This window comes from Papaver somniferum, chromosome 2, assembly GCF_003573695.1.
Source record: "Papaver somniferum cultivar HN1 chromosome 2, ASM357369v1, whole genome shotgun sequence".
Taxonomy (NCBI): domain Eukaryota; kingdom Viridiplantae; phylum Streptophyta; class Magnoliopsida; order Ranunculales; family Papaveraceae; genus Papaver; species Papaver somniferum.
In genome coordinates this window covers 193073073-193098797 of record NC_039359.1, presented here as the reverse complement: position 1 = coordinate 193098797, position 25725 = coordinate 193073073, and the positions used below count along the sequence as shown (strand labels likewise).

General features: G+C 37.0%; 1 protein-coding gene across 1 annotated transcript; it reads left to right on the top strand.

Annotated features, from left to right (window-relative positions):
- Window positions 1–204: 204 nt before the first annotated feature.
- LOC113352537 lies at window positions 205–1575 on the top strand. The gene is made up of 3 exons (XM_026596350.1): window positions 205–481; window positions 664–1214; window positions 1327–1575. The coding sequence occupies exons 1-3, from the start codon at window positions 205–207 to the stop codon at window positions 1573–1575; spliced, it is 1077 nt and encodes a 358-aa protein (XP_026452135.1).
- Window positions 1576–25725: the final 24150 nt, after the last annotated feature.

The following is a 25725-nucleotide window of genomic DNA, read 5'->3' as shown; positions in this document are numbered from 1 at the left end:
ATTAGCAGTGGAAGGTTTAATGTACTTAATCAAGCTGCATTTGAACAAGAAGATGATAAAAATATTGATGAGGAAATCACTGCAGAACGAGAGCCTATAAAAAAACTTTCAAATACTGAAAATCCTTAAGTGGAGAGTGTGGTTAAATTTGTTGATGTTGTTTCAGGAAGAGTTTCTCAAGTTGATAAGAGTCAAAATCACAATATGGGGGATAATATAGAAGACCAATCAGGTATCCTTGAAGTTCCTAAATTAATCAAGTTAGCTGAGGAAAATAGTTTGCAAAATAGTACTGTTACATTTGTTAATGGTTCTAATGGAAAGGTAACAAATGAAGTTGTTCAAGTTACATCTTGGGCAAAGTTGGTTGAAAAAGAAATGATGACAGGAAGTTCTTCTTCATCACCAAGTAAAATTAAGGTGAGTAAACCAGTTCCAGTAAATAACAAATACAATTTCAGTAAAAATCGGAGTAAAAGGGGTACTAAAAACCCCCTAAATTAACAATGAAGATTGCTTATTGGAATATCAGAGGCCTTAGAAGAAAAATGGCTCAAGAAAAATTATGGTCTCTGGTAAATCAATTTAGCCCTTCTTTATTATGGATAGCACAACCAAAAGTTTATTGTAGTAATTCTTTTTGTAGCAAGTTAAATATCCCAGGAATGAAGAAAATGGTTATTCACAATTCTACTTCAGATAATAAAGGCAACATATGGCTCTTTTGGAATGCAAGCACAACTCAGCCAACTGTTATATCAATGTCAAGTCAGATGGTCACCGTCAGTGTAGGTGATGTGCTGGTTTCTGGTGTGCATGCCCATGTGAAGTTAGTTCAAAGAATATTTTTGTGGTCAGAGATGGAAATGATAAGTGAAATGAATAAGCCTTGGATAATATTAGGTGAATTTAATGCCATATTAACTCCATATGAAAAAGTTGGGGGGAGAAATCCTAACAAATCTTCAATGTTGGAATTCAGTGAATGTCTAGATAAATGTGAACTTCTTCAAGCTCCAAAAACAGGATTGCAGTACTCTTGGTATCATTGTCAACAAGGAAACAAAAGGATTTTATGCACCTTAGACAGGGTGGTATTCAATCAAAAATGGTTGCAAAGATATGAAGAATGGGGATATAAAGTAGGACATAGAATTGTATCAGATCAATCTCCTTTGTTGGGAGGCTGTGCAAATATTCCAAAGCCAAAGAATGTACCTAGAAAATTTCAAAAAATGTGGATAAGTCATCCAGATTTTCCTAAATGTGGTTAAAGAAAGTTGGTCAACTGAAGTTAATGGTGATCCTGCTTTCATATTCATGAAGAAACTGAAAGAGTTAAAAAGGATTATAAATGATTGGAATTGGAGGGTATTTGGAAATGTCAATGTTAAACTTAAAGAAGCTGAAATCAAGGTAATAAAAGCAATGCAAGTATCAGATTCTAATCCATTTTGTTCTGAAGCTTTTGATATCTTAGTAGAAGCACAGAATGATCATGCAAATAGAGAAGTTCAACATAATACTTTAATGAGACAGAAGGCAAGAGTTAAGTGGATCAAAGAAGGAGCTTGATAGACACATTTTTGTGTCTGAATTGTCCTCATTTTTCAGTATTGTTGGTACTCGATTTTGTACTTATTATGGTATTTTATGTCTTTGTAGGTATTTTAGGGAAATAAACATTTTTGGAAAAATCGGCTCGAAAAGTTGTTAAAGGCACCACGGTGGACATTTACTAAACGGACCCCTACTTTGGATAAGGGGCACCTCAATTGATAAGGGACACCCACATGATATTCGCACCCAAGAAGCTGGTTAGGGGGGTCTCATCTTCATCGTTTGAAAAGTAGCTTTTGGCGGGAAAGTGAAACTTTCAGGTGCGACGAGTTCTGGCGAGATTTCCTCCAACTTCTTTGACCATTTGGATCGATATTAGCCTGACTTAACAAAACATGGGAGGTACATGGTCCATGCACGTGAAAGAGGAAATATTTCTCTTGATTATCGTTAAACAAAGAAGAAATATTCTCGAATTCTCGGTATCAATCTCTTGGCGTTATTTTGGGAAGTTGTGTGCAGATTAAGAAAGTAATATACCAGGATTATATCCTAATTACTGAGGGAGATTTTGACAACCCAGAGATGCGTGGAAAAGATAAAAGGAGAAAGAAAATCTCGATGATTTGTCAGAGGAGTAATGACGAGATTTATTGCATTTAATCGAGAGATAGAAGGTGTTGGTGGTGTATAAATAGGTTGTTGGATTCATACGAGGAGGGATGGAGAGTTTGGGGTGAAGTTAGAGAAGATTGGTGAGTTGTAGAGTCGAAAAAAAGAGTTGTAGGAAAAGTTTCTGCTGCTGCAGAAACTCAAGAACACGAAGAACAACGACCACTACATGTTTGTCGCAAAAAGTGTCGTATATTACTGTAGCATAAGCTGTTGATATTCAATAGTCTTATTTCTTCTGTTTCCATCGTAACAGTCATTTTGCAACGCTTATTTACGTTGTAGTTGAGCTGTTTTTACCATTTTCTCATATTTCTTCAATAGAAACACCTTTTGAGCCATGAATAAATATTTTGAGTGTGTTTTCGACATGAGAAGCTAAAACCCAATACTGGGACGACGGAGGAAGATGAATTTCATACATGGGTAAAATTATTTAATTCTTTTTAAGACTTTTGCATTAATTTCAATTGAAATATGATTTGAATTAATTGGTTGTCATTTAATTTGATGAGGTATGCTTAGCTTAAATGTTTTGATACATCATGCTTAGGATTTACAACTAATATTTTGAGAATCTATCTTGGCAAAATCAGAGTCCATGTTAAATTAATTTTATTGATATTTAATTTTTGAGAATAAATAAATTGAACCATATGTTATGTATTCGACGAAATCCTAGTCCCAGTAACTCTCTTCATCCTGTGACAATATTTTGTATATATTTTAGTATTTTTTTATTATTTAAGCCTAAAATCAATTTCAACAAAGTCTGAGTGAACGACAGCTCATCTTACCACTACAACATCGTTGATAAATCCCATCATTTTATAGCGCCGCCGACGCGGACTTGTCTTTAGGCTAGAGTTTTTAGATTTATTTTTTTTAGGTTTTTATTTATTTGTTCTACTTTACGTTTTTGGGTTTTTGTCTTTTTACTACAGATTTTGGAATTTGGAGTGAAAGAAAATTTTGCCAAAGCTTTTGGTCTATACTTAAAGATTTGGAGTTAAAGACAAAGCGAAAAGAGCGAAAGAAAAAAAAAAAGAGAGAAAATTTTATTAGATTTTGTTTTTATCTTTTTGATTTTATTTTTTTTAGTTTTTAGAAGTTGTATTAGGATATTCTTTTTTTGTAATTTTCTTTTTATTTTTGCACTTCCCTATTTGGACTTTGGACTTGGACATTTGGACATTCTTTTATTTTTTATCCTACGGAAGGGTAGTATATTAAATATAAACTGTTTGCAGAGAAGGACGGTGATTACGATATCGCCTCGCTCCCTCGGGTTCGTACACTGACATTGGATCGGTGGCCCGAGTCGACTTCAACGGTTCATCCCCCGTCTGGAACGGGAGGTAAGAATTCTAAACACCCGCGAATCTCCTGTCAGTGGGTTTACTGGATGATTTTGTTTGCATATATGTTGAGGAATTGAATACGGTTTTAAATTTCTAATAAAGGGCACGGCCTGGCCAAATTAAGATAAGGACTCGGATTTCATCACCGTTTCCTTCTTGCCCTCCTTAGGAACATGTAACCTACGCGAACCTAAGCCTTAAAATTTGGACTAGAACGAGACCGATAGGGTAACGAGCTTAATATAAAAGTCGTTCGAAAAATATTGGTTGCCCTATTGAGCATACTTTGAAGTTCATGATGGTTTCTGAAAGTTGAATACGCCGCCTTGTAATGACGGTGAGGCCTTGGGTATCAAAGCTCCACGCAGCTTCCCTCGTCTCTATTTAACTTACTTAAACTCGGATTGATTCCATGGAGGTTTGCTCAGATTGCAACGAATTTATTTTCGAAAGAATAGAAGCTGGTCTAGAAACAATCTAAGTGGAGCCATCATGCTTTTTGTTTGCTAGATAAAATAGGCTTGTTGTGGTCGAGTCAGCCTTTTTTGTCCTTGTTTAGAATTTCCTTGCAGTTAGGATGTCGAGCTGGTATTACAATAGCCAATACAATGAGTATCCGACTGAGCATCATGGACATTATTCTTTTTATGTCCATAGGAAGTCCAATTACTATCCATACGCCCAACGGTCATACAAGGAAAATTCTGGTGATTCCTCTTTACTAGAGTCGACACGTAAGCTTGCTGAGTCGACATGTAAGTTAGCGGAAATGAATAACTTAGTTATGGACGAAAGTAATACAACGTTTGAACCTTCTTTCCTAGATAAAATCAGAAAGTCATGTGAGTCGACTCAGAAAATTTTGTTAGAGGCCCAGTAAAGAAACGCTCGAGATAATCTTAATTTCCAATATAGTGTTTCCAATAATACCCCTGAAAATGAGGATAGTTATTTGCATAATTAAGATGTCGAGGTTATAATTGGTAACACTACTTGTTTAGATGAGGTTCAACCATTTTCATGTTATTATAATGATGATTAAGATAAGGATAGTGTTGATGAAGAATTTGAAATAAATAGGCACAGTGATCAGGAATTTGCTACTCCAATTGAGCTTTATAATAATAAGGTTATTTCTAGTTCAAATCCAAATAATTTTAATAATTATTCACCTATTCAAAAAGACGAGGATTTGACTAGAGATACCACTTCTTTAGATGTTTTAGAATTTCCTTTTGATTACGAAGCCGATAATGGTTTAGAGGAATGAGTTTATTCTGAGAATAGTGTTTTAGAGTCCAATGATTTAAATACTATAGTCTTAGACAAAGAATATGAACTCGTAGAGATGAGTGAGAATGAACCTGACTTAGAAGAATCATTTGACCATTTTCAGGAATCTGATAACCTTGAAATTAGGGAAGTTGTGACTAGTCTTTATAGAGACACTGAAAACTCTAAGTTTGGGGGTGATTATCATTCCATGTGCTTTAACTCTTAGAAAGGTCCCTCACTTGGGACTTGACATATGTGCCTCAACCATTTTAAAAGATTATCTTCATACACGTTTTCCTGAACCTAGTGATGTCCATAAAGATGTTCAGTTGTTAGAAACCCATCCTATGGTTGATGTGGTTAACCCAGGCTATGATACCAAAATTGGCTTTGTTTTCCCACCAGAAACCTTTCTTCCAATTGTGGGAACTTATGATTTTCAGATGTGTCGGTTATTAAGTTTTGAGACTAAACCTAATTACTTTAGATGAATAGGCTCGACACATTTGCTTAAGGAAGATCACCTCTTTCATTGTGGTCAGCTGTGTGAGTCAAATCCAATTGACTTAGAGGATCCCCAGTTATTTAGGTTATTATTATATGCTTCTAAGTTTTTATCTGAGTTTTTCTAAACTCTAATACCTGATTCGGATCTTAGCTACGAGGAAATGCAGTCCAGAAAATATTTTATCTAGACCCATTTATAGAACCTGAACCTGAACCTGAACCACATCTAGATGTAGTTGTCTTAAACAGGAAACTAGACAAGGGTGTGCTTTATTCGTTAATTTTCTTGGCATGTTGCAGATTCCTTTTACTTGTGATAGCTTTATTTGGTTTTGGTGATCCGCAGTTATTCCGTCTATTAATTTATGACTCTATAAGGTAACTGATCCTTTCTTGGTCTGGCTGAAGACGTTAAACTTAGCACTTCTTGGGAGGTAACCCAATCTCTTGCAACACGGTAATATCTTTCCTTAACTCTTTTGCTTCAAATGATAACAATTTCTCCTTGTTCATGCTTTTAATTTTATCTTTTAGAACATTGAGGACAATGTTAGATTTAAGTTTGGGGGTATGGGAGAAACTTTTTAGTTGCATTAAACTCCAGAGCCTAAAAATTTATGCTTATTAAGGATGGAACTAACCAATCTAAGTGGATGGAAGCATCTTGGTTGTAGGAGTTTAGGAACCAATCTGATTAGATGGAAACATCTAAACAGTCTATTCATAAAAGCACAGAGCTCAGGAGTTAGAATGTTAGAAAAAAACATGGTAGTTTCGTCATATCTCGTTGAATCCTTTTCACTTCTATTTTTATTTTATTTTCTTTTAAATATGTTTCTAAGTGATTTAGTGGGGCACACGATTCAAGTTGTTACCATTGCTTAAAGGTGGAATAGAGTGATTGAGATAACAAAAAAAAATGAAAAAAAAAAGAGAGAGAAAGAATTGAGACCAGACCATCAGACCAACCGGAATAAATTCAATAAAGTCGACCACTGGTGCCCTTGTATCTGCCAGTTGTGTTGACCTAGAGTTAGGATTATCGACCGCTGGTCCCCTTGTATATGCCAGTCGTGTTGATATTAGTTTGACCAGTATCTCAGTCCATTAGGATAGGTTCACCTTGGCAGAGGACTTCAGACAGATATGATAAACACCGTTCACCTTAGTCAACATCAAAACCATCTACGTTTTTCTCTACATCCATCTTCTTAATCTTTCCATGTGATTGATCGACTCAGGTTATGATGTCCAGAAACTATCTGAGTAGAGATCTGTCACTTATATATGAATTTTAGTATGCTTGAGTGCAAACTCGTGTACAACTTCCTCCTATAGTCAATGATTGTATGCCAACCAAGGAGATTCTTTAGTGTTTTCCAAGGTTCTGCGTAGATAGCTAGGGTCTGGAGTAAAGGTTTTGTGGGTACACCTCTGGTAAACCCTCCCGAGACTATATCTCGGTCACTAGGACACCTAGTGAGTTAGCATTTTATTTTCTAGATTAGTTTTGCTCGAGGACTAGCAAATAATAAGTTTGGGGGTATTTGATAGACACATCTTTGTGTCTGAATTGTCCTCATTTTTCTGTATTTTTGGTACTCGATTTTGTACTTATTATGGTATTTTATATCTTTGTAGGTATTTTTGGGAAATAAACATTTTTGGAAAAATCGGCTAAAAATAAATAAATTGCACACCAACTTAAAAATAAGGTCTTCAAGTAACTTAATAAGTGAGTTGGAGGATTATGATGGTAATGTGATATCAGATCAAAAACAAATTGCAGATAATCTAGTACATTATTTTCAAAAAAACTTCGAAGAGCATAGTGTCACTATTAAGGAGGAGTTATTGGAAGCATTACCTCAATTGGTTGATGAAGGTGATTAAAAAATCTTGGATGATATTCCTAGTACAAAGGAAATTAAAAAAACAGTATTTGATATGGATCCTGAAAGCTCTCCAGGTCCATATGGTTTCTCAAGAATTTTCTATAGAAGTTGTTGGGAAATTATACAACATGACTTGGTGGCTGCAATTCAATTTTGTTGGAGAAGGAAATTTATTCCTAAAGGTATGAACTCTAGTTTCTTGGTGTTATTACCAAAAACACAAGGTGCAAGAAGTGCTAATCAGTTTAGGCCCATAGGTTTGAGTAACGCGTTATTCAAAAAATTTACAAAAATTATTACTACAAGGATGAGTAGTTTGATGGTAAAGCTAATTTCTCCACAACAATCTGCATATATAAAAGGGAGAAGCATTCAAGAACAAGTGATGCTTGCATCTGGTGAATGAAATGAAAATTAAAAGAATAGGAGGGAATGTTGGGCTTAAATTGGATATTTCTCAAGCATATGATTCTGTTAGTTGGGAATTTCTTATGAAAGTATTAAGGAAATATGGTTTTTCTGCTTCATGGTGTGATTGGTTAATGGCATTATTTCAATCTGCAAAGATATCAGTCATGGTGAATGGTGGTCCAAGTGAATTTTTCTCAGTTGGGAGAGGGTTGAGGCAAGGAGATCCATTATCTCCAATTCTATTTGTGTTGATGGAAGATGTGTTAAGTAGGAATATCCCAAAGCTAGTTGGAATGGGTAAAATTCTTCCTATGGTGGTTAGGAATGGTGTTCATCCTACTCATCTGTTTTTTGCAGATGATGTATTCATTTTTTGTGATGGAGCAAAAAGAAGCCTAAATAACTTATTATCACTGTAGGATGACTATCAACTCAGTTCAGGGCAAGTAATCAACAAACACAAAAGTGATGGTGTTACAAGTGCAAGAAAACAACAAATAGGTGAAGTGGTTAACATGGAGCTATCTCATTTTCCAGATAAATACTTGGGGGTTATCTTAGCTCCAGGAAGAGTTACTTCAGCAACGGCGTGGCCTATAGTGGAACAACTTCAAAGAAAGCTTGCAGCCTGGAAAGGTAAACTTCTCTCTTTTCAAGATAGAGTGATCCTTGTGAAGTCAGTATTGTGTAACATTCCTATATATACAATGGCAGTATACAAGTGGCCTTCTTCTGTTATAAAAATTTGTGAGAAGATCATTAGAAACTTTTTATGGTCTGGTGATGGTGATAAAATAAAGTTCAAAATTATTTCTTGGAAAAGGGTGTGTACTCCATATAAGGAGGGAGGACTGGGTATAAAAAGGATTGAAGTGATAAATAAAGTATTACTGATGAAAATGTTGTGGAAAATCCTTAATTCACAAGATGAGTGGGCTCAGTTCTTCAAGGCTAAATTTAAAGATAAATATGGTTTTTGGATTACCAAATGGAAACAATCATCTATATGGAAAGGACTGAAATGGGCTTGGAATTACTTAAAAGAAGACATAAGGTGGTGTGTAGGAAATGGATTAAATATATCAGTTTGGTTTGACAAATGGGTTGGAGATTCACCATTAGTAGATCAAATTGGTTTCTCTGAATTGGTTCAGAATAATACAAGGATGAAAGTAGCACAGTTATTAAATGGAAAAACTTGGTGCATACCTACTGAGCTACAACAACTCTTACCCACTTCTTGTTTACCTGAAATTGGTAATGGTGAAGATGAGATGATATGGACTGGGCACAAAAGTGGAAAGTTTGTACTTGCAGTTGTAGTAGATAGAGTAAGAGAAAAAGAACTAAAGCTAGCATGGCCTGATTACATTTGGAAATACTTTTTACATCCTACTATAGCTAGTAACATCTGGAAGATACGGCAAGGTGTGTACGTGGATGATGAGGAAATGATAAATATAGGCTATGACATGGTTTCAAGATGTTGCATCAGTCAAGAACAAGTGGATAATATGATTCATACACTTTGGCAATGCAAATTCAGTTTGGAGATATGGTCTTGGCTTGGATCCATTTTTGGTTTTAAAAATCCAAAATCTTTTGAAGACATATGTGTAGATGCCAAAAATAAGAGCCCCATTATAAAAGAAATTTGGATGACAGCAGCTTGTGCAACAATGAAAGATCTGTGGTTTCAAAGAAATAAACATCTGTTGAGGAAGTTAAGCCAAATTACAATGCCTTTAAGTGCAGGATATACAAAACAGTACAAGAAGGTAGTTATAGAATGAAAGGCAACAAATGGAGTCAAGACTATGATTCTCATGTTTTGTCATTCTTCAAAATTGGTGATAGAAGAATAAGATATAACTGCATCAAAGAGATTTTTTGGACTGCTCCTGAAACTGATTGTATTCTGTTTTGTTGTGCTGGAATATCCTTTGGAGATCCAGGAAAAGATGGTATTGGAGTTAGTGCTAGAGATTGCAAAAGTCAGGTACTAGGTACTCTTATAGGTGGTATTGGTGTTTCTCCCATTTCCATTGCAGGTGAATATGCCGTATTGTGTGCTCTTGAATGGGCTGCTTATATGGAATGCTCCAAGATAATCATTCAATCTGATTCGATTACTGCCATTGAAAGGTTTAAAGGTGGTGAAATACCCTGGTAGATAAAAGTAAGATGGCTCAAAGTGGTTGACAAGTTTGATAAAGTATAATTAACACACTGCATAAAGGAAATAAATTTTTCAGCAATCACACTAGCAACAAATGGAGTATATTTGAATGCAGGATAAAGAATTATTCACAAGGGGAGATCCTCTTTTCTAAATAGGATTGAGCAGCCAAGAGTATCCTACTTCTGTTTATGTTAAAATTCTGTCTTATTTCATTTACTAGTGTTTAGTCTCTTTATGAGTTAAGCTGATGTAGTTTTGAAAGTGGTAGTAAAGTTCGTTCAACTCGGATTATGTAGACTCGATTTTAGACTCAAATTAAAATAGAAAACTTAAAAAGAAATTGTATTCAAGTTTATAAAAAGCACTGAGACTTTGGATTCCACCAATCTCCAATTTTTATGTGATTTAATCTAGTCAATATTTATGCAACTCTTTACGTTTAAAGTGATTCTAATATTTTCGCCTAGACAAGTAGATTCTCAAAAAAATAGTTGTAAATCGAAAGAATGGACCATCAAAAGATTTAACCTAAGCATGAGCCATCAATTGAGAACACAACCACTTAATCAGAATCATATATTCGATTTCAGTTCAGTGCAAATAATCATAAAAGAATTACGAAAATTAAGTTAAATAGAATTTACCACATAATAATTGGAAAAATGGCTTCCTCCGTCGCCTCAGCAATGGGGTTTAGCTCCTCATATTAATCACTTGCTCAAAATATTTGTTTATGGTTCAAAAGTTGATTAAAAGATGAAAAACTATAACTCTGAATGTTTGCAACGGTGTATTGGAGTCGCAAAACGAATGACTGACTGTTACAAAGAAGTTATTGTAGCAGCGTTACGAATTTGAGACGCTGTTCTTAGTTGCAACACTTGTTCTTCAGCAGCAGCAGCAGAAATACGGGTTTCCTGCAACTTGATCAATTCACCTCTGTAGTGTTAAAAACTCCTCTGCGACTGCTCCAATAACTTCGTTTTCTTCCCTGGGACTTAAACACACCTTTTATACTACTCAGAAACCTAAAAATAGCGATTAATTCTCTCTTTTTCTTTGCGTGCAAGTCACGGAAATAATTTTCTCTGCCGACTTGTTTACGCGTTTCTGAGCTTTCCAAATCATCCCAAACTCTCTATTAGGTAAGTAGCTATCTCCGGAAAGATTATCTCCGGTTTAATCTCCCTGAAACTTCAAAAATCAGGCCAGCAGAGACCCCTGTGTAACTTCACCTCTGTTTTGCTCCAACTCGAGTTCTAGCCCAAGTCAATCCATTCCAGCGCTCATACCAAGCCTGTTATGCTAAATCACGTCCAGCCCAACAAATTCCCGCGATTTAATCTCCCTAAAACAGCCTAGAAATCCAACCCTAACTCTGGTATGCAAACTATTTTTTTTTCCGCCAATTTTTTCTTCTGAATTTTGAGAAGAAAGTGGTCTCCCCCTATCCAGAGTGGGGGTGCGAATAGTAGATGCCCTGCAGGTATGCCCCTTAGTAATTAGGTTTCCCCTTATCCATGGTGAGAGTCTGAATAGCAAATGTCCTCCGGGGGTGCCCCGCACAACTTTTCGAGCCGATTTTTCCAAAAATGTTTGTTGGCCAAAAATACCTACACACACACAAAACACCATCATAAGCACTATCAATATATAGAATCGAGACAAATTAGACACAAAAATGTGTCTATCATAAGCCATAGTCTGTATTGATTTCAGCTTTTATTTTTAGTCCTGTAAAACTTTAGGCTTGGTTTTTTTAGCCTTTCAATTAATAAAAAGAAAGTGTGATTCGGCAAAAAAAAAGGGTCCACAAATCATAAGCAGTCAAGTTATCTTTAGCATTGTAAAAGTCATACGTCGCATCTTCCAAACCATTCATGATATGATTTTTAGCCATATAGTCACCCCTTGTATAATACGCTTTATCATCATCATTATTATCTTCTCTATTCATCAAAACATCAATAGGACCCTGCAGTAATGCGTACAAATCATGATTGCTCAGAATAAACAACATCTTGGATTGCCATCTCTTGAAATCCTTTTCGTTAAACTTCTGTGGTCTTTCAACGTTGATCTGTGTTTCCAATGTTGACATCGTTGTAAGGAATATTAATGTGTTAAGATTGTTGGGATCTTGCAACAATTAGCAGCTCGTTAGATGTAAAAGACTTGGACGAAAAATAACTTTATCACAAACAACTTGACGAGGGCAAAATCACAGGTTCAACAAGTTGTCCTTAACACATTAGTTCGCTGGTATACTCGAGATGAGTAATGCTAAACCCATCACAACGAAGATGTGTCCAGGATAAGACTGCCCGATATAACTTGTGTTAGCACAACGCAAGCTACCCAAACTTGAACTTAGCAACAGGGATGGAAGTAAAACGTACGGAGAAACCCTAGAGTGAAAGAAGACTTTTTTTAGTCTGTTTTAAAACAGAATTACGAGTTGTATTTATAGGAGAAGATACTTGCAAATCAGGCTAGGTTTTGGTTTTCTTCAAAAACAAGTAAACTCGTAAAAGGAATTTCCCACTAATAAAACTCTTAAGAAAATAATTTTGGAATTAATTTCCTAAAGAAAAATTCGCCAAAAATAAATACGAGTAGAAGAGGAACTTGGTATATGGTATACGCGCATGTGAATGGGTCGAAACATGTATTTTTCGTCCCATCCGCTCCACCAACATTGTTTTACAACATATCCATGAGCAAATGGTTATATAGTGGAGCACCTCTTTAGTTTTCCACAATGTGGGACTAAAGGTTCCATTTCATTCACTCGAAAATGAGTGAATATCCTTAGACCCTTAGGTCATGAGATCAAACCACACCAAGATAAAAAAAAAACCATTTATTAAATGACACATTTTTTCCAACAATCCCCCACATGAATGAAATCTCGGTAAATAACGAAAAATCAGAGTACGGAAAATACCATTTAGGCAAAGGTGTCCATGAGGTCTTGAACCCTTACTTAGTGAGAAGTTATCGGAACTACTTGCTAAACAGTGAACCTAGTCATGAACTGATAGCAATTGGTGTAATTTATGACAACAACCACGCATGATACTTTCCTGGCATTGCTAAGTTCGTGTTGTTTTGTCCAATTTGGCCCTGGACATATCCTGTTTCTCAGAATTCTCTAGAGAATTGGCTCAATTCTCATAGGAAGCGGCCCCACTTCCACATTCAGATAGGTGAGTTCCATCAAGAGTGTTTACTGCTACACCCCACTTCAATCTTAAATTGAAACTATGGAACTCATTAAGACTAAATCCATCCTCCACATGCAGTCACACTATCACATCAACACCATAGGGAAGGGACAGAGAATAAAATTCTTTGATAGTGTTTACCTTTACCTACCGTAAATTAGTTGTCTCATTCGAAACCTTGATCTTGGAATCTCCAATCTTCAAGGTTGAGTATCCTTCATGGCAAGTTTAATTATTGAGCCTAAGCCCCATCCCCCTTGATGCTTTACTAACTATCTCCTTGGGCAAACCTTTCGTCAAAGGGCCCGAAATATTCTCCTTGGACCTTGTCCAATCTATGGAAATAACGTCAGTTGAGATTAGTATTTTCAAAGAATCATGTCTTCTACGCATATGTATAGACTTTCCATTGTAGAAGTTATTCTTAGCTATACCTATTGCAGATTTGTTATCACAATGTATAGATATAGCTGGCACAGGCCTATGCCAGAGAGGAATATCTTCTAAAAATTTTATTAGCCGTTCGGTCTCCTCTCCTGCTTTATCTAACGCAATAAACTCCGACTCCATAGTTAAGCGAGCTGTACATGTCTGTTTGGAACTCTTCCAAGATACAGACGCACCTGCTAGAGTGAATACATATCCACTCGTAGACTTAGACTCCTTTGAACCTGGTATCCAGTTTGCATCGCAAAATCCCTCAAGGACGGCCGGATACCCTTCGTAATTCAAAAAAAAGGTCATTGTTTACTTCAAGTACTTTAGCACTCTAATAAGTGAATCCCAATGTTTCTGCCCTGGATTACAAGTATACCTGCTTAACCTACTCACAGCATAAGTAATGTCTAGTCTCGTACAATTCATCAAATACATCAGACTTCCTATGACTCTCGATTATTCAAGTTGGTTAACACCTACACCCTTATTCTTCTTTAGATGACAAGAAGAATCATACGGAGTACAAACAGGTTTACAGTCAAACTGATTATATTTCTTAAGTATGGATTCAACATAATGAGACTGACTCAGACTATATCCACTAGAAGTTTCTCTAATCTTCATTCCTAATATGACATCAATGGGGCCTAAGTATTTCATGTTAAAGTTCGCATTCAACAGTTTCTTAGTGGAATTAATAACATCCATGTTTGTACCTAGTATAAGCATATCATCAACATACAAGCATACAATCACACATGCATCCTTGACAAGTTTAGTATAAACACACTTCTCAGATTCATTAATTCTAAAACCACTAGAAATCATCACATGATCAAATTTCTCATGCCACTGTTTAGGTGATTGTTTCAATCCATACAAAGATTTAACCAGTTTACAAACTTTATTTTCACAACCTTTAACTAGAAATCCCTCAGGTTGTTCCATATAAATTTCTTCATCTAACTCACCATTAAGAAACGATGTCTTTACATCCATTTGATGTATCTCTAGATTATGGACAGAATCTATAGTAATTAACATCCCAATGGAGCTAATTATACTCACTGGTGAATAGGTGTCAAAGAAATCTACACCTTCTATTTGTCTTTAGCCTTTAGCTACCAGCCTAGCCTTGTATTTTTCAATGGTTTCATCTATCTTACGTTTTCTCTTGAAAATCCATTTACGACCTATGGCCTTACACCCTAGAGGTAAATCTACGAGTTCAAAAGTAATGTTTTCTCGAAGGGAACCCATTTCACTAATGGAAGCTTCTTTCCACCATGGAGCTTCTGGACAAGTCATGGCTTCTCTATAAGTCTGAGGATCGGACTCGGCTAGGTAAGTAATGCAACCAGGATAGGTTTTCTTAGTTTTATCCCTTTTATCTCTTCTAGGTTCTAATTCTGGTCCATCTTCCTCTAAAGGTAATGACTGACTAGTTGAAGGAACGTCTAGGGGATCATCAATACATCTCTTACGATAGTCACGTTTTAAAGGAAAAAAATTCTCAAAAAACTCAGCATCTCTAGACTCCATAATAGTATTCAACCCTATGTTAGAAAATTCAGAACTCACAACCATAAACCTATGAGCACTACTATGCTCAGGATTCCCTATAAAAACACAATCAACTGTTTTGGGTCCTATCTTATTTTTCTTAGGAGGAGGGATGCGCACCTTTGCCAAGCACCCCCACACTTTGAAGTAATCATAAGATGGTTGTCTTCCTTTCCATAACTCATATGGAGTTTTATATGATCCTTTAAAGAGTACTCTGTTCAGGATGTAATTGGATGAGAGAATAGCCTCCCCCCATAAGTTCAAAGGTAATCCTGAACTAATCAACATGGCATTCATCATATCTTAAGGGTACGGTTCTTATGTTCAGCTACACCATTGGATTGAGGTGAATAAGGGGATGTAGTTTCATGTATTATGCCATGTTCTTCGCAGAAATCTCCTACATGAATTTCATTCTCACCACCACGGTCAGGCCTAATAGTTTTAATGGTAGTATTCAATTGGTTTTCGACTTCACATTTATATATTTTAAAGGCTTCTAAGGCATCGTCCTTCCCTCTAAGTAAGTAAACATTGAAGTACCTCGTACAATCATCTATAAAAGTAATAAACCATTTCTTTCCACCTCTTGTTTGAACTGACTTCATATCAACTAGGTCTGAGTGGATTAAGTCTAAGGGTTTAGAGTTTCTCTGGACATTCTTACTGAATGATTTCTTAGCATACTTAGATTCTACGCAAATCTCACACTTATGATTTTTATCTAAAGTGAATTTGGGTATGCAGCCTACGCCAGCCAGTTTATGCATCGATTTATAATTTACATGACCAAGTCTACCATGCCAAACGTTCAATGACACACACATGTAAGCAGAAGAATCATTCAATTTCAATTCAGGACAGGTTACATTAAGTTTATATAGACCCCCAGTCTTATAACCCTTACCCACATAATCATTGCCCTTAGTTACTATAAGTTTTCCAGACTCAATTGTAACCTTAAAACCCTTATCTCATCTAAAACAGAACAAGAAACAATATTTTTGCAGATGTCTGGAACATGAAGAACTTCATTCAATGTGAGAGTCTTTTCAAATGTGAGATTCAGACCGACCTTTCCTTTTCATGCAACCTCTGATGCAGATGAGTTACCTATATAGAGTTTCTCGCCTTCCCCTACCCTCTGGTAGGAGGTGAACAGGTCTCTGTTCCCACAAACATGCTTGGTAGCTCCAGCGTTTACCCACCAATCCATCACATTGGTCACCAAATTAACTTCAGACACCACAGCAGAAAACTCGTCTTTGCTTTTCTCAACCAAGTTAGCATTATTCTTCTTATCCTTACGTTGTCCACAGTGAACTGCCATATGACCAGTATTTCCACACACCCAACAAGGACCCTTAATTATAATAATGCTTAATTTTAAGGAAACGTACCTTTCTTGTTAGGTTCATGCTTCGAGTTGCGATTGTTGTTGTCACCTTTTCCAGCTTTGGATGACTTGTGTTCAGACATATGAGCCTTGTTAGCCATGTCCCTTGCAGATGACACGTTCTTGTCTTTGGTGCACAACATCTCTTCCACTTGAATCTTCTTTCCCAATTCAACCATGTTGATGTCACCAGTTTCATGTCTTAGCTTTTTCTTGTACTCCGACCAAGAAGATGGTAACTTCTCAATTACCGCAGATACTTGAAACGTTTCATCAATGACCATACCTTCAGCAAGAATCTCGTTAATGATTTATTGAAATTCGAGGAATTGATCAACAACGGGCTTATCATTCGTCATCTTGAAATCCATAAACTTTGCTACCAGAAATTTCTTGCTTCCTGCAGTCTCATCTTGGTACTTTGCTTCTAACGAAGTCCACAAATCATAAGCAGACAAGTTATCTTTAGCATTGTAAAAATCATACATCGCATCTTCCAAACCATTCATGATATGATTTTTATCCATATAGTCACCCCTTGTATAATACGCTTTATCATCATCAGTATTATCTTTTTTATTCATCAAAACGTCCAGAGGACCATGCAGTACTGCGTCCAAATCATGATTGCTCAGGAAAAACAACGTCATGGATTATGATGAGGTATCAAACTCACAAAAAATATATTTCTTACTCTCCTTACACTAACAAGTAGCACAAGGATAAGCATGTTCGTTCCTAAGGGAGAGTTGAGCTAAAGTTGTTTATTAAATTTCTGAAAATATGAATATGCAAAAACTATGAAACAAATATTAAAGTAAACAATGAGGATGAGAATGGTTAGGGGTTGTTTCTCCACTAGTGAACATGAATCTTCTTCAAAATATGTTTACTAACAATCCTAGGCAAGTTATAAGTTCAACAAGTCCATTACTCCAAAGCCACTTCGTAGAATAAGTTCTCTACTCGTGTCTAGTCAATCAAGCCACTTTGAATAAGCTCTCTAGTGTAACTTAACTAACCAGTATGTTCTATGAGTCGAATTGATCCTAACCACATGCTCGTAAGTTCGACATGTTAACTTAGGGTTGTCTATTACACATCAAAATCGACAACATCCCATTGCAGCGTTGATGTTTCGCTACTTATGATTAAATCACCAAAACAATTACGGATTACGGTTCAATAATCTAGCATTAGAATTGCAAACAAGATATCTAATTGGCCTTTCAAATTTCCTGCAAACAATCCATGGTCATACGCATAGTAAAAGACAAGCAATAAAACGATTTTCAAAAGAAAGATCAAACTTGATAGATTATTAAAGACAAGTCACATAGTTTTGAAATAACCCCAACCAAACAAGTATTTAGCTACGCATGGAGTTCATGTTATGAAATTATACTCAAAAGAATTACGGGAATTATAGTGCTGGATAACTTCGAAACAAAACCCAATATGTGGCTGGTGGTGTGGATGCAAGCAGGAATCTCCCCTAGCTGGACTTTTAGCGGACTGCAACTGTGATAATGACGTTGCGGATTGATTCTGGAAAGCGGACTGGTGGTTGTGGTCTGTGGAGGATGTTGCTGTGTACCTCAGGTCCAGGGTCAGGTACTTGTATTGCTGCAACTGGCGCAAGTGATTGATGAGCCTGCGAACTGGTGGTGGATGTATGCACTGGTGGAAGGTGATATGTAGTTGATGGATGTGAAGTGCTGATGGATGTACGCAGGTGAAGTGATGATGCAGATGGTATATAACCTCTCTGATGGAGATGATCGCAGTTGTGAAGGGGGTCTCCGGATCCCTGTGTAGCTTTCTCCTCTTCCTTTTATACCTATCAAACTCCCGTGAATTCGAATCTGATTGAAACCCAACTTTCCTAATCTAGCACAAACTTTACAGGCTTCCGTATCTCGACCATCCATCACACAAAACTGATGGAAAAAGTTTGCACACTTGACTATCTTCTCGGCAAAGAATTGATCCGTATCTGCTTCAGCTCATGACCCAAGTTCTTAACTTCGTAATCCATCTTCTGACACTTGGAACAAATCCAGCAAACCCATGGCTCGAACTACGGCAGTAAACTCACTTTCCCATTGATTTTCAGGCGTAAAACTCTGTCCTAAAACTTCGCTAACTGAACTGCAGGCTCTGTGTTCTTATCGTATTCGAAAACCCATCTGAATCCTTGGTAATTACCCTTGGTACAGACCCATCAGTTCCATGGCTAGCAGCTGTAGAGAAGAAACTCGAACTGATGTTGCAATCCAAGACTTGTGGTTCAGGCATTTCATCGACCAGGTTGTGTGCGTCTAGCAATCTAATAATGGCTACATACTGCCTGTATAATGGAGGTCATACATAACTCCTTTCCTGCAGCAATGGAGATAGATACAAACACCCATTCTCTGTAATCACACTGAGACTCAAAAACATTCATCAATTTCCACCATTTGTCTTCAAGAATCTGCGGCAGCAACATGAATTCTTCATTATATTCTCTGTCACAATACAACTCACTTCATTCTCTACAGGTTGAGAAACCAAGCTCCGTTTCCTATTTGACTTCAAATTCCTCTTCTAAAAATCTTCGAAAACAGCTTCAATATCTCATCCATCAATTAACATCTTCGTTAGCAGGACTGTATCTTTCTGTTTCCAAAGTCAGTCTCAACTCGAGCCAACTCCCTGTGTGTTTCTATTGCCTTACACTTCTTTGTTCACAGTGACTGGGACCTAGCTTAGCCGGCAGTGAACTCTTGGTTGCAGCTCTTGGTTCTTAACTGAGATGAATGTGTAAATACTCGACCTACTTCCTTGTATACCAGAGAATCGGGTGGTCCTCAGCGGAAAGTGTGGCCTGCTTAGTGCTTATTTCACTCTAGCACACTAGCAGCCCTGAATACTGGTTGCCTGGTACTCCAGTAATCTGATTTTGACATATTAGAGTGTCGTGTCTTTACACGATTTGAATCCGCCAATTCCATGTTTGCCAACTAAGCCTTTATTTCTCTTCTTTCATGTAACATGACTCTTAAATAACTACATAATGCAAAAGAAACGTAATATACAAAAAATACAAGAAAAATAGCTAAGAAAAACATAAGAAAACGATATTTGAATGATGTAATTTAGGCACCTATCAGATTGCCATCTTTTGAAATCCTTTCCGTTAAACTTCTGTGGTTTTTCAACGTTGATCTTTGTTTCCATTATTGACATCGTTGCAAGGAATATTAATGCGTTAAGATTGTTGGGATCTTGCAACAATTAACAGCTCGTTAGATGTAAAAGTCTTGGATGGAAAATAACTCTATCACAAACAACTTGACGAGGGCAGAATCACAGGTTCAACAAGTTGTCCTTAACACATTAGTTCGCGGGTATACTCGAGATGAGTAATGCTAAACCCCTCACAGCGAAGATGTGTTCAGGATAAGACTGCCCGATATAACTTGTGTTAGCACAACGCAAGCTACCCAAACTTGAACTTAGCAACAGCGATGGAAGTAAAAAGTATGGAGAAACCCTAGAGTGAAAGAAGATTTTTTAGTCTGTTTTAAAACAGAATTACGAGTTGTATTTATAGGAGAAGATACTTGCAAAACAAATTAGGTTTTGGTTTTCTTCAAAAACAATTAAACTCGTAAAAGGAATTTCCCACAAATAAAACTCTTAAGAAAATAATTTTCAAATTAATTTCCTAAAGAAAAATTCGCCAAAAATAAATACGAGTAGAAGAGGAACTTGGTGTATGGTATATGCGCATGTGCATGGGTCGAAACATGTATTTTTCGTCCCACCCGCTCCATCCACATTGTTTTACAACATATCCATGAGCACATCGTTATATAGTGGAGCACTTCTTTAGTTTTCCACAATCTGGGACTAAAGGTTCCATTTCATTCACTCAAAAATGAGTGAATATCCTTAGACCCTTAGGTCATGAGATCAAACCACACCAAGACCAAAAAAAATCATTTATTAAATAACTCATTTTCTTAAACAATCCCCCACATGAATGAAATCTCGGTAAATAACGAAAAAAATCAGAGTACGGAAAATACCATTTAGGCAAAGGTGTCCATGAGGTCTTGAACCCTTACTTAGTGAGAAGTTAACGGAACTACTTGCTAAACAGTGAACCTAGTCTTGAACTGATAGCAATTGGTGTAATTTACGACAACAACCATGCATGATACTCTCCTGGTGTTGCTAAGTTCGTGTCGTTTTGTCCAATTTGGCCTTGGACATCCTGTTTCTCAGAATGCTCTAGAGAATCGGCTCAATTCTCATAGGGAGCGGCCCCACTTGCACATTCAGATAGGTGAGTTCCATCAAGAGTGTTTACTTCTACACCCCACTTCAATCTTAAACTGAAACTATGGAACTCATTAAGACTTAATTAAAAGTCACCCTCCACATGCAATCACACTATCACATCAACGCCGTAGGGAAGGAACAGAGAATGAAATTCTCTGATACTGTTTACCTTTACCTACCATAAATTAGTTCTCATTTGAAACCTTGATCTTGGAATCTCAAATCTGCAAGGTTGAGTATCCTTCATGGCAAGTTTAATTATTGAGCCTAAGCCCCATCCCCCTTGATGCTTTACTAACTATCTCCTTGGACAAACCTTTCGTCAAAGGGTCCGCAATATTATCCTTGGACCTTGTACAATCTATGGAAATAACGCCAGTTGAGATTAGTATTTTCAAAGAATCATGTCTTCTACGCATATGTATAGACTTTCCATTGAAGCTATTCTTATCTCTACCTATTGCAAATTTGTTGTCACAATGTATAGATATAGCTGGCACAGGCCTATGCCAGAGAGGAATATCTTCTAAAAAGTTTCTTAGTCGTTCGGCCTCCTCTCCTGCTTTATCTAACGCAATAAACTCTGATTCCATAGTTGAGCGAGCTATACATGTCTGTTTGGAACTCTTCCAAGATACAAACGCACCTGCTAGAGTGAATACATATCCACTCGTAAACTTAGAATCCTCTGAGTCTGTTATCCAATTTGCGTCGCAAAATCCCTCAAGGACGGCCGGATACCCTTCGTAATTCAAAAAAAAGGTCATTGTGTACTTCAAGTACTTTAGCACTCTAGTCTGCTAGCAGTTCATACTATCTAAATAAAATGAGGAACTATGATCGTGTTTGATCCCTTCGAGCAACGGAGAGGGTACGTAGGCAGCCGCTATGCGGATCAGCACAACTCCACAAGGTTGTTCATATCATCTGAAAAGGGTTGGTTGCTGCTTCGCAGTTCACACCATCTATTCGAAGATGATTGCAACCATGACATCGACAACTGGCCATGGAAATATTGGAAGTGGCAACTGGCCATGGAAATCTTAGAGGTGGAAACTGTCCATGGAAATCTTGGAAGTGGCAACTGTCCAGGGAAATCTTGGAAGTGGCAACTGGCCATGAAACTGGTAGAAATGGCAACTGACCATGGAAATCTTAGAATTGGCAACTGGTCATGAAAACTTTTAAATGGCAATTGGCCATGAAATTCTTAGAATTGGATTTATTTTAGGAAATTGATCGACTCTTATATTTATTTATTTTTCTGGAAATTGGAACCCTCGTGGAATTTTATGAGTATCATGATATGGGACATATGCTCATAGAATTCCAACCTTGAGACCAATAAGATATTTGTTTAGTAGGATCTCAAGTTTGTGGTTTTTGGTATAATTCAATGAACATTTTGCAGGTTAAATTAGAATTGTTTTGCAAAATTTGAAAGTCCAGTTTCTTGAGTGGCGTATCAGAGTGTCGGAGCTTGCCAAGCGGGCCTGATAGACACATTTTTGTGTCTGAATTGTCCTCAGTGTCTCTATTGCTAGTGCTTGACTTTGTACTTATTGTGGTGTTTTTATGTTTGTGTAGGTGTTTTTGGAGAAATACACTTGTGTGGAAAAAGTTTCTCAAAAAGTGCTATTTGGACCCCTGAAGGACATTTACTATACGGACCCCAGATTTGGCTAAGGGGTACCCAAGGTTATGCGTAGCCCAAATTCATCCTCAACACCCAAATTTTTCCTCAGCACCCATCTACTATTCGCACCCCTGGTTTGGTTAAGGGGCACCCTTCTTCATCGTTTAAACATTGCAAAATGGCGGGAACATATTTCAGTTTGCTGGGTGTATTATTCTGTTAGATTTTCGGAGGGATTACAGTGAGATTCGATCACTGATTTCAATTGGGATGATCTTGATAGGCCAGACAATGTTGGTATGGGTGTTCGAATCAATTTATTTGGGTCGTATAATCATTGTAACTTACACAGGAGAATACGTGACCGGAGGAGATAACCATGGATTACAGCAATGAAAGACGTGTTTTGCTTGTGTTTGGATCAAGTTGGAATGATGAAGAAACGTGCAGCAATATTTTGCACGAATCATACAGCTGTAGACGCATGAAGAGGCGAGAAAGGAAAGAAAATTGTCCGAGATTATTTTTTATTTACTGCCGAGCTATGGGAAGACTTTTCGGAGTAATGAGCAAAGACTCTTGTCGATGTTGGGGATATAAAGGGTCTACGGGAGCCAGTAAGGGTTAAGGAGTGATCGGGGGAGAGACCAGAGCAAAGAAACGCAAGTTTGAGAGAATTGTTGTTGCTGCCAATGAAGAAGATACGAAGAACATAAGACCACAAGGAGCAGTCGTAATTGCTACAGTGATTGCGACACATATAAGCTATAGTGACAATGACAGTTTCCTTTTATCGTTCTCTGTAACAGTGTTTTTCAACAATTAAAAACGTTGCAAACACCCGATTTTCATTATTTTCTCTCAATTTCATCTTTGTAAACCATTTTGAACAAATATTTTGAGCATGTTTACACAATGATGAGCTAAACCCATCCTCTGGGGCAAAGGAGGAAGCTAATTCACCAATGAAAAGTGGTAATCTCTAATTTATTATTATATGATTATTTGCCTAGATAAATAAATTGATAAAATGGTTTTTGTTAAACAATTGTCATTTCAATTGATGGAGCATGCTAGCCTAGGGTTTTGATGTCCCATACTTTCGATCTACAATTGTTATTTCTAAAAAATCAACTATTGCAATATTAAGAATCAAATTGAATGCATGATTTGCATGATTATAATTAGAGAATATAAATCACTTTGATTTTGGTAAATAGTGGATTCCATAGCCCCAGTCTTCTCCATATTTTTCATATCACTTTTATTTAAGTTTCCTATATTTTTAGTCCTAAAAATTAAATCTAAAATCTGTTGCTTTCACAAGTCCCAACGAACTTTTTACTACAACTCAATTTGAAATCTCATCAATTTTTGGCGCCGCCGACGCGGACTTGTCTTTAGGCTAGAGTTTTTTTTGATTTTTTTTTTAGGTTTTTATTTGTTTTTCATTTTTTATTTGTTCTTTTTTACGTTTCTGGGTTTTTGTCTTTTCATTATAGATTTTGGAATTTGGAGCGAAAGAAAAATTTGCCAAAGCTTTTGGTGAATACTTAAAGATTTGGAGTAAAAGCAAAGCAAAAGGAGCGAAAGAAAAGGAGAATAAAAATTAATTAAAAAAAAGAGAGAGAGATAATATTTTTTTTTATTTTTTTTTAGATTATCTTTTTCTTTTGGACTTTATTTTCGGACTTTGGACTGTGGACCATGGGACTTTATTTTTTTTAAACCCTACGGAAGGGTAGTTTAAGTATAAACTGTTTGCAGATAAGGACGGCGATTACGATATCGCCTCAGCCCCTCGGGTTCGTACATGACATAGGAGTCGTGGCCCGAGTCGACTTCAGCGGTTCATCCCCCGTCTGGTACGGGAGGTAAGTTTGTCGAAACACTCGCGAATCTCCTGTCAGCGAGTTACTGTATTCCTTCGTTTGCATATATGCTGAGGATTTGAAAACGGCTGCTTTAATTTCCTAGTAAAGGGCAAGGACTGGCCATACAAGATAAGGGTTCGTATTTCATCACCGTTCCCTTCTTGCCCGCCTTAGGAAAACGAAACCAAACGCGAACCTAAGGCTAAAATTTGACTAGAACGAGACCTACAGGGTAACGAGCTTAATAGGAAAGTCATTCGAAAAATATTGGTTACTCTTTTAAGCATGCTTCAAAGTTCATGATAGTTTCTGCGAGTTGAATACGCCGCCTTGTAACACCAGTGAGGCCTTGGGTATCAAAGCTCCATTGAGCTTCCCTCGTCTCGATTCAACTTACTTAAACTCGGATTGACTCCAGAGGGGTTTGCTTAAATTGTAACGAATTCTCTTTCGAAGGACTAGAAGCTGGTCTAGAAACAATCTAAGTGGAGCCATCATGCTTTTTATTTGCTAGAAATCTTAGGTTTGCTTTGGTGGAGTCAGCCTACTTTTTGTTTGTATAGAACTTCCCTTCCTTTTAGGATTTCGTTCTTTATCTTTTGTTTTTCTAGTGTATGCCCAAGGTTATTAAAGAGCGGGCTTGGAAAAGAAATACTCTAGGTCGTTTGGTTAGTGATAAACCTAGTAGTTCTTCTTGTGAAGGCGAGGAGCTCGAAGACTCTTCTTTTGAGAGCCCTGTTTTTGGAAACTTCAGTTTTGAGAATCTGTCTCTTCGTGAGGAAAATACCCCTAGTACTTCAGCTGTGCCAGCGATGAAAACTTTGAAAGATTGCATGTTCCCAACTAGGTCCACCCCAGCTTCGTGCATTAAATTGCCAGCCACTACGGCTAATTCCGAGATAAAACCTAGTATTATTCATATGATCCCTATATTCTTAGGGAAAGATGATGAGAACCCTTATTTTCATATTAGGGACTTTGAGGAAATTTGTGGGATAATTAGAATAAAATACCTTACTGATGAAGTCTTGAAACTTAAGATATTTCCCTTTTCCTTGAGAGATAAAGCCAAGACCTGGCTTAACAACCTACCATCTGAATCCATTGAAACATGGCAGGAACTTATTGCTCCTTTCTATATGAAATTCTACCCTAAGCATAAAACTGCGTCTGTTAGGCAGAAAATTAGTGCTAGTGTGCAACAAGAGGGAGAGTCTCTTTATAGGTTCTTAGAGAGATTCAATGATCTCCTATCCCAGTGTCCTCACCATGGATTTGATAAGATGAAACTCGTAGAGATTATTTATGATGGATTACACTATTCAACCAAATCCATGGTTGAGTCTATGTGCGCTGGTGAGTTCACTAGTAAAAGTGTTGATGATGCTTTCAC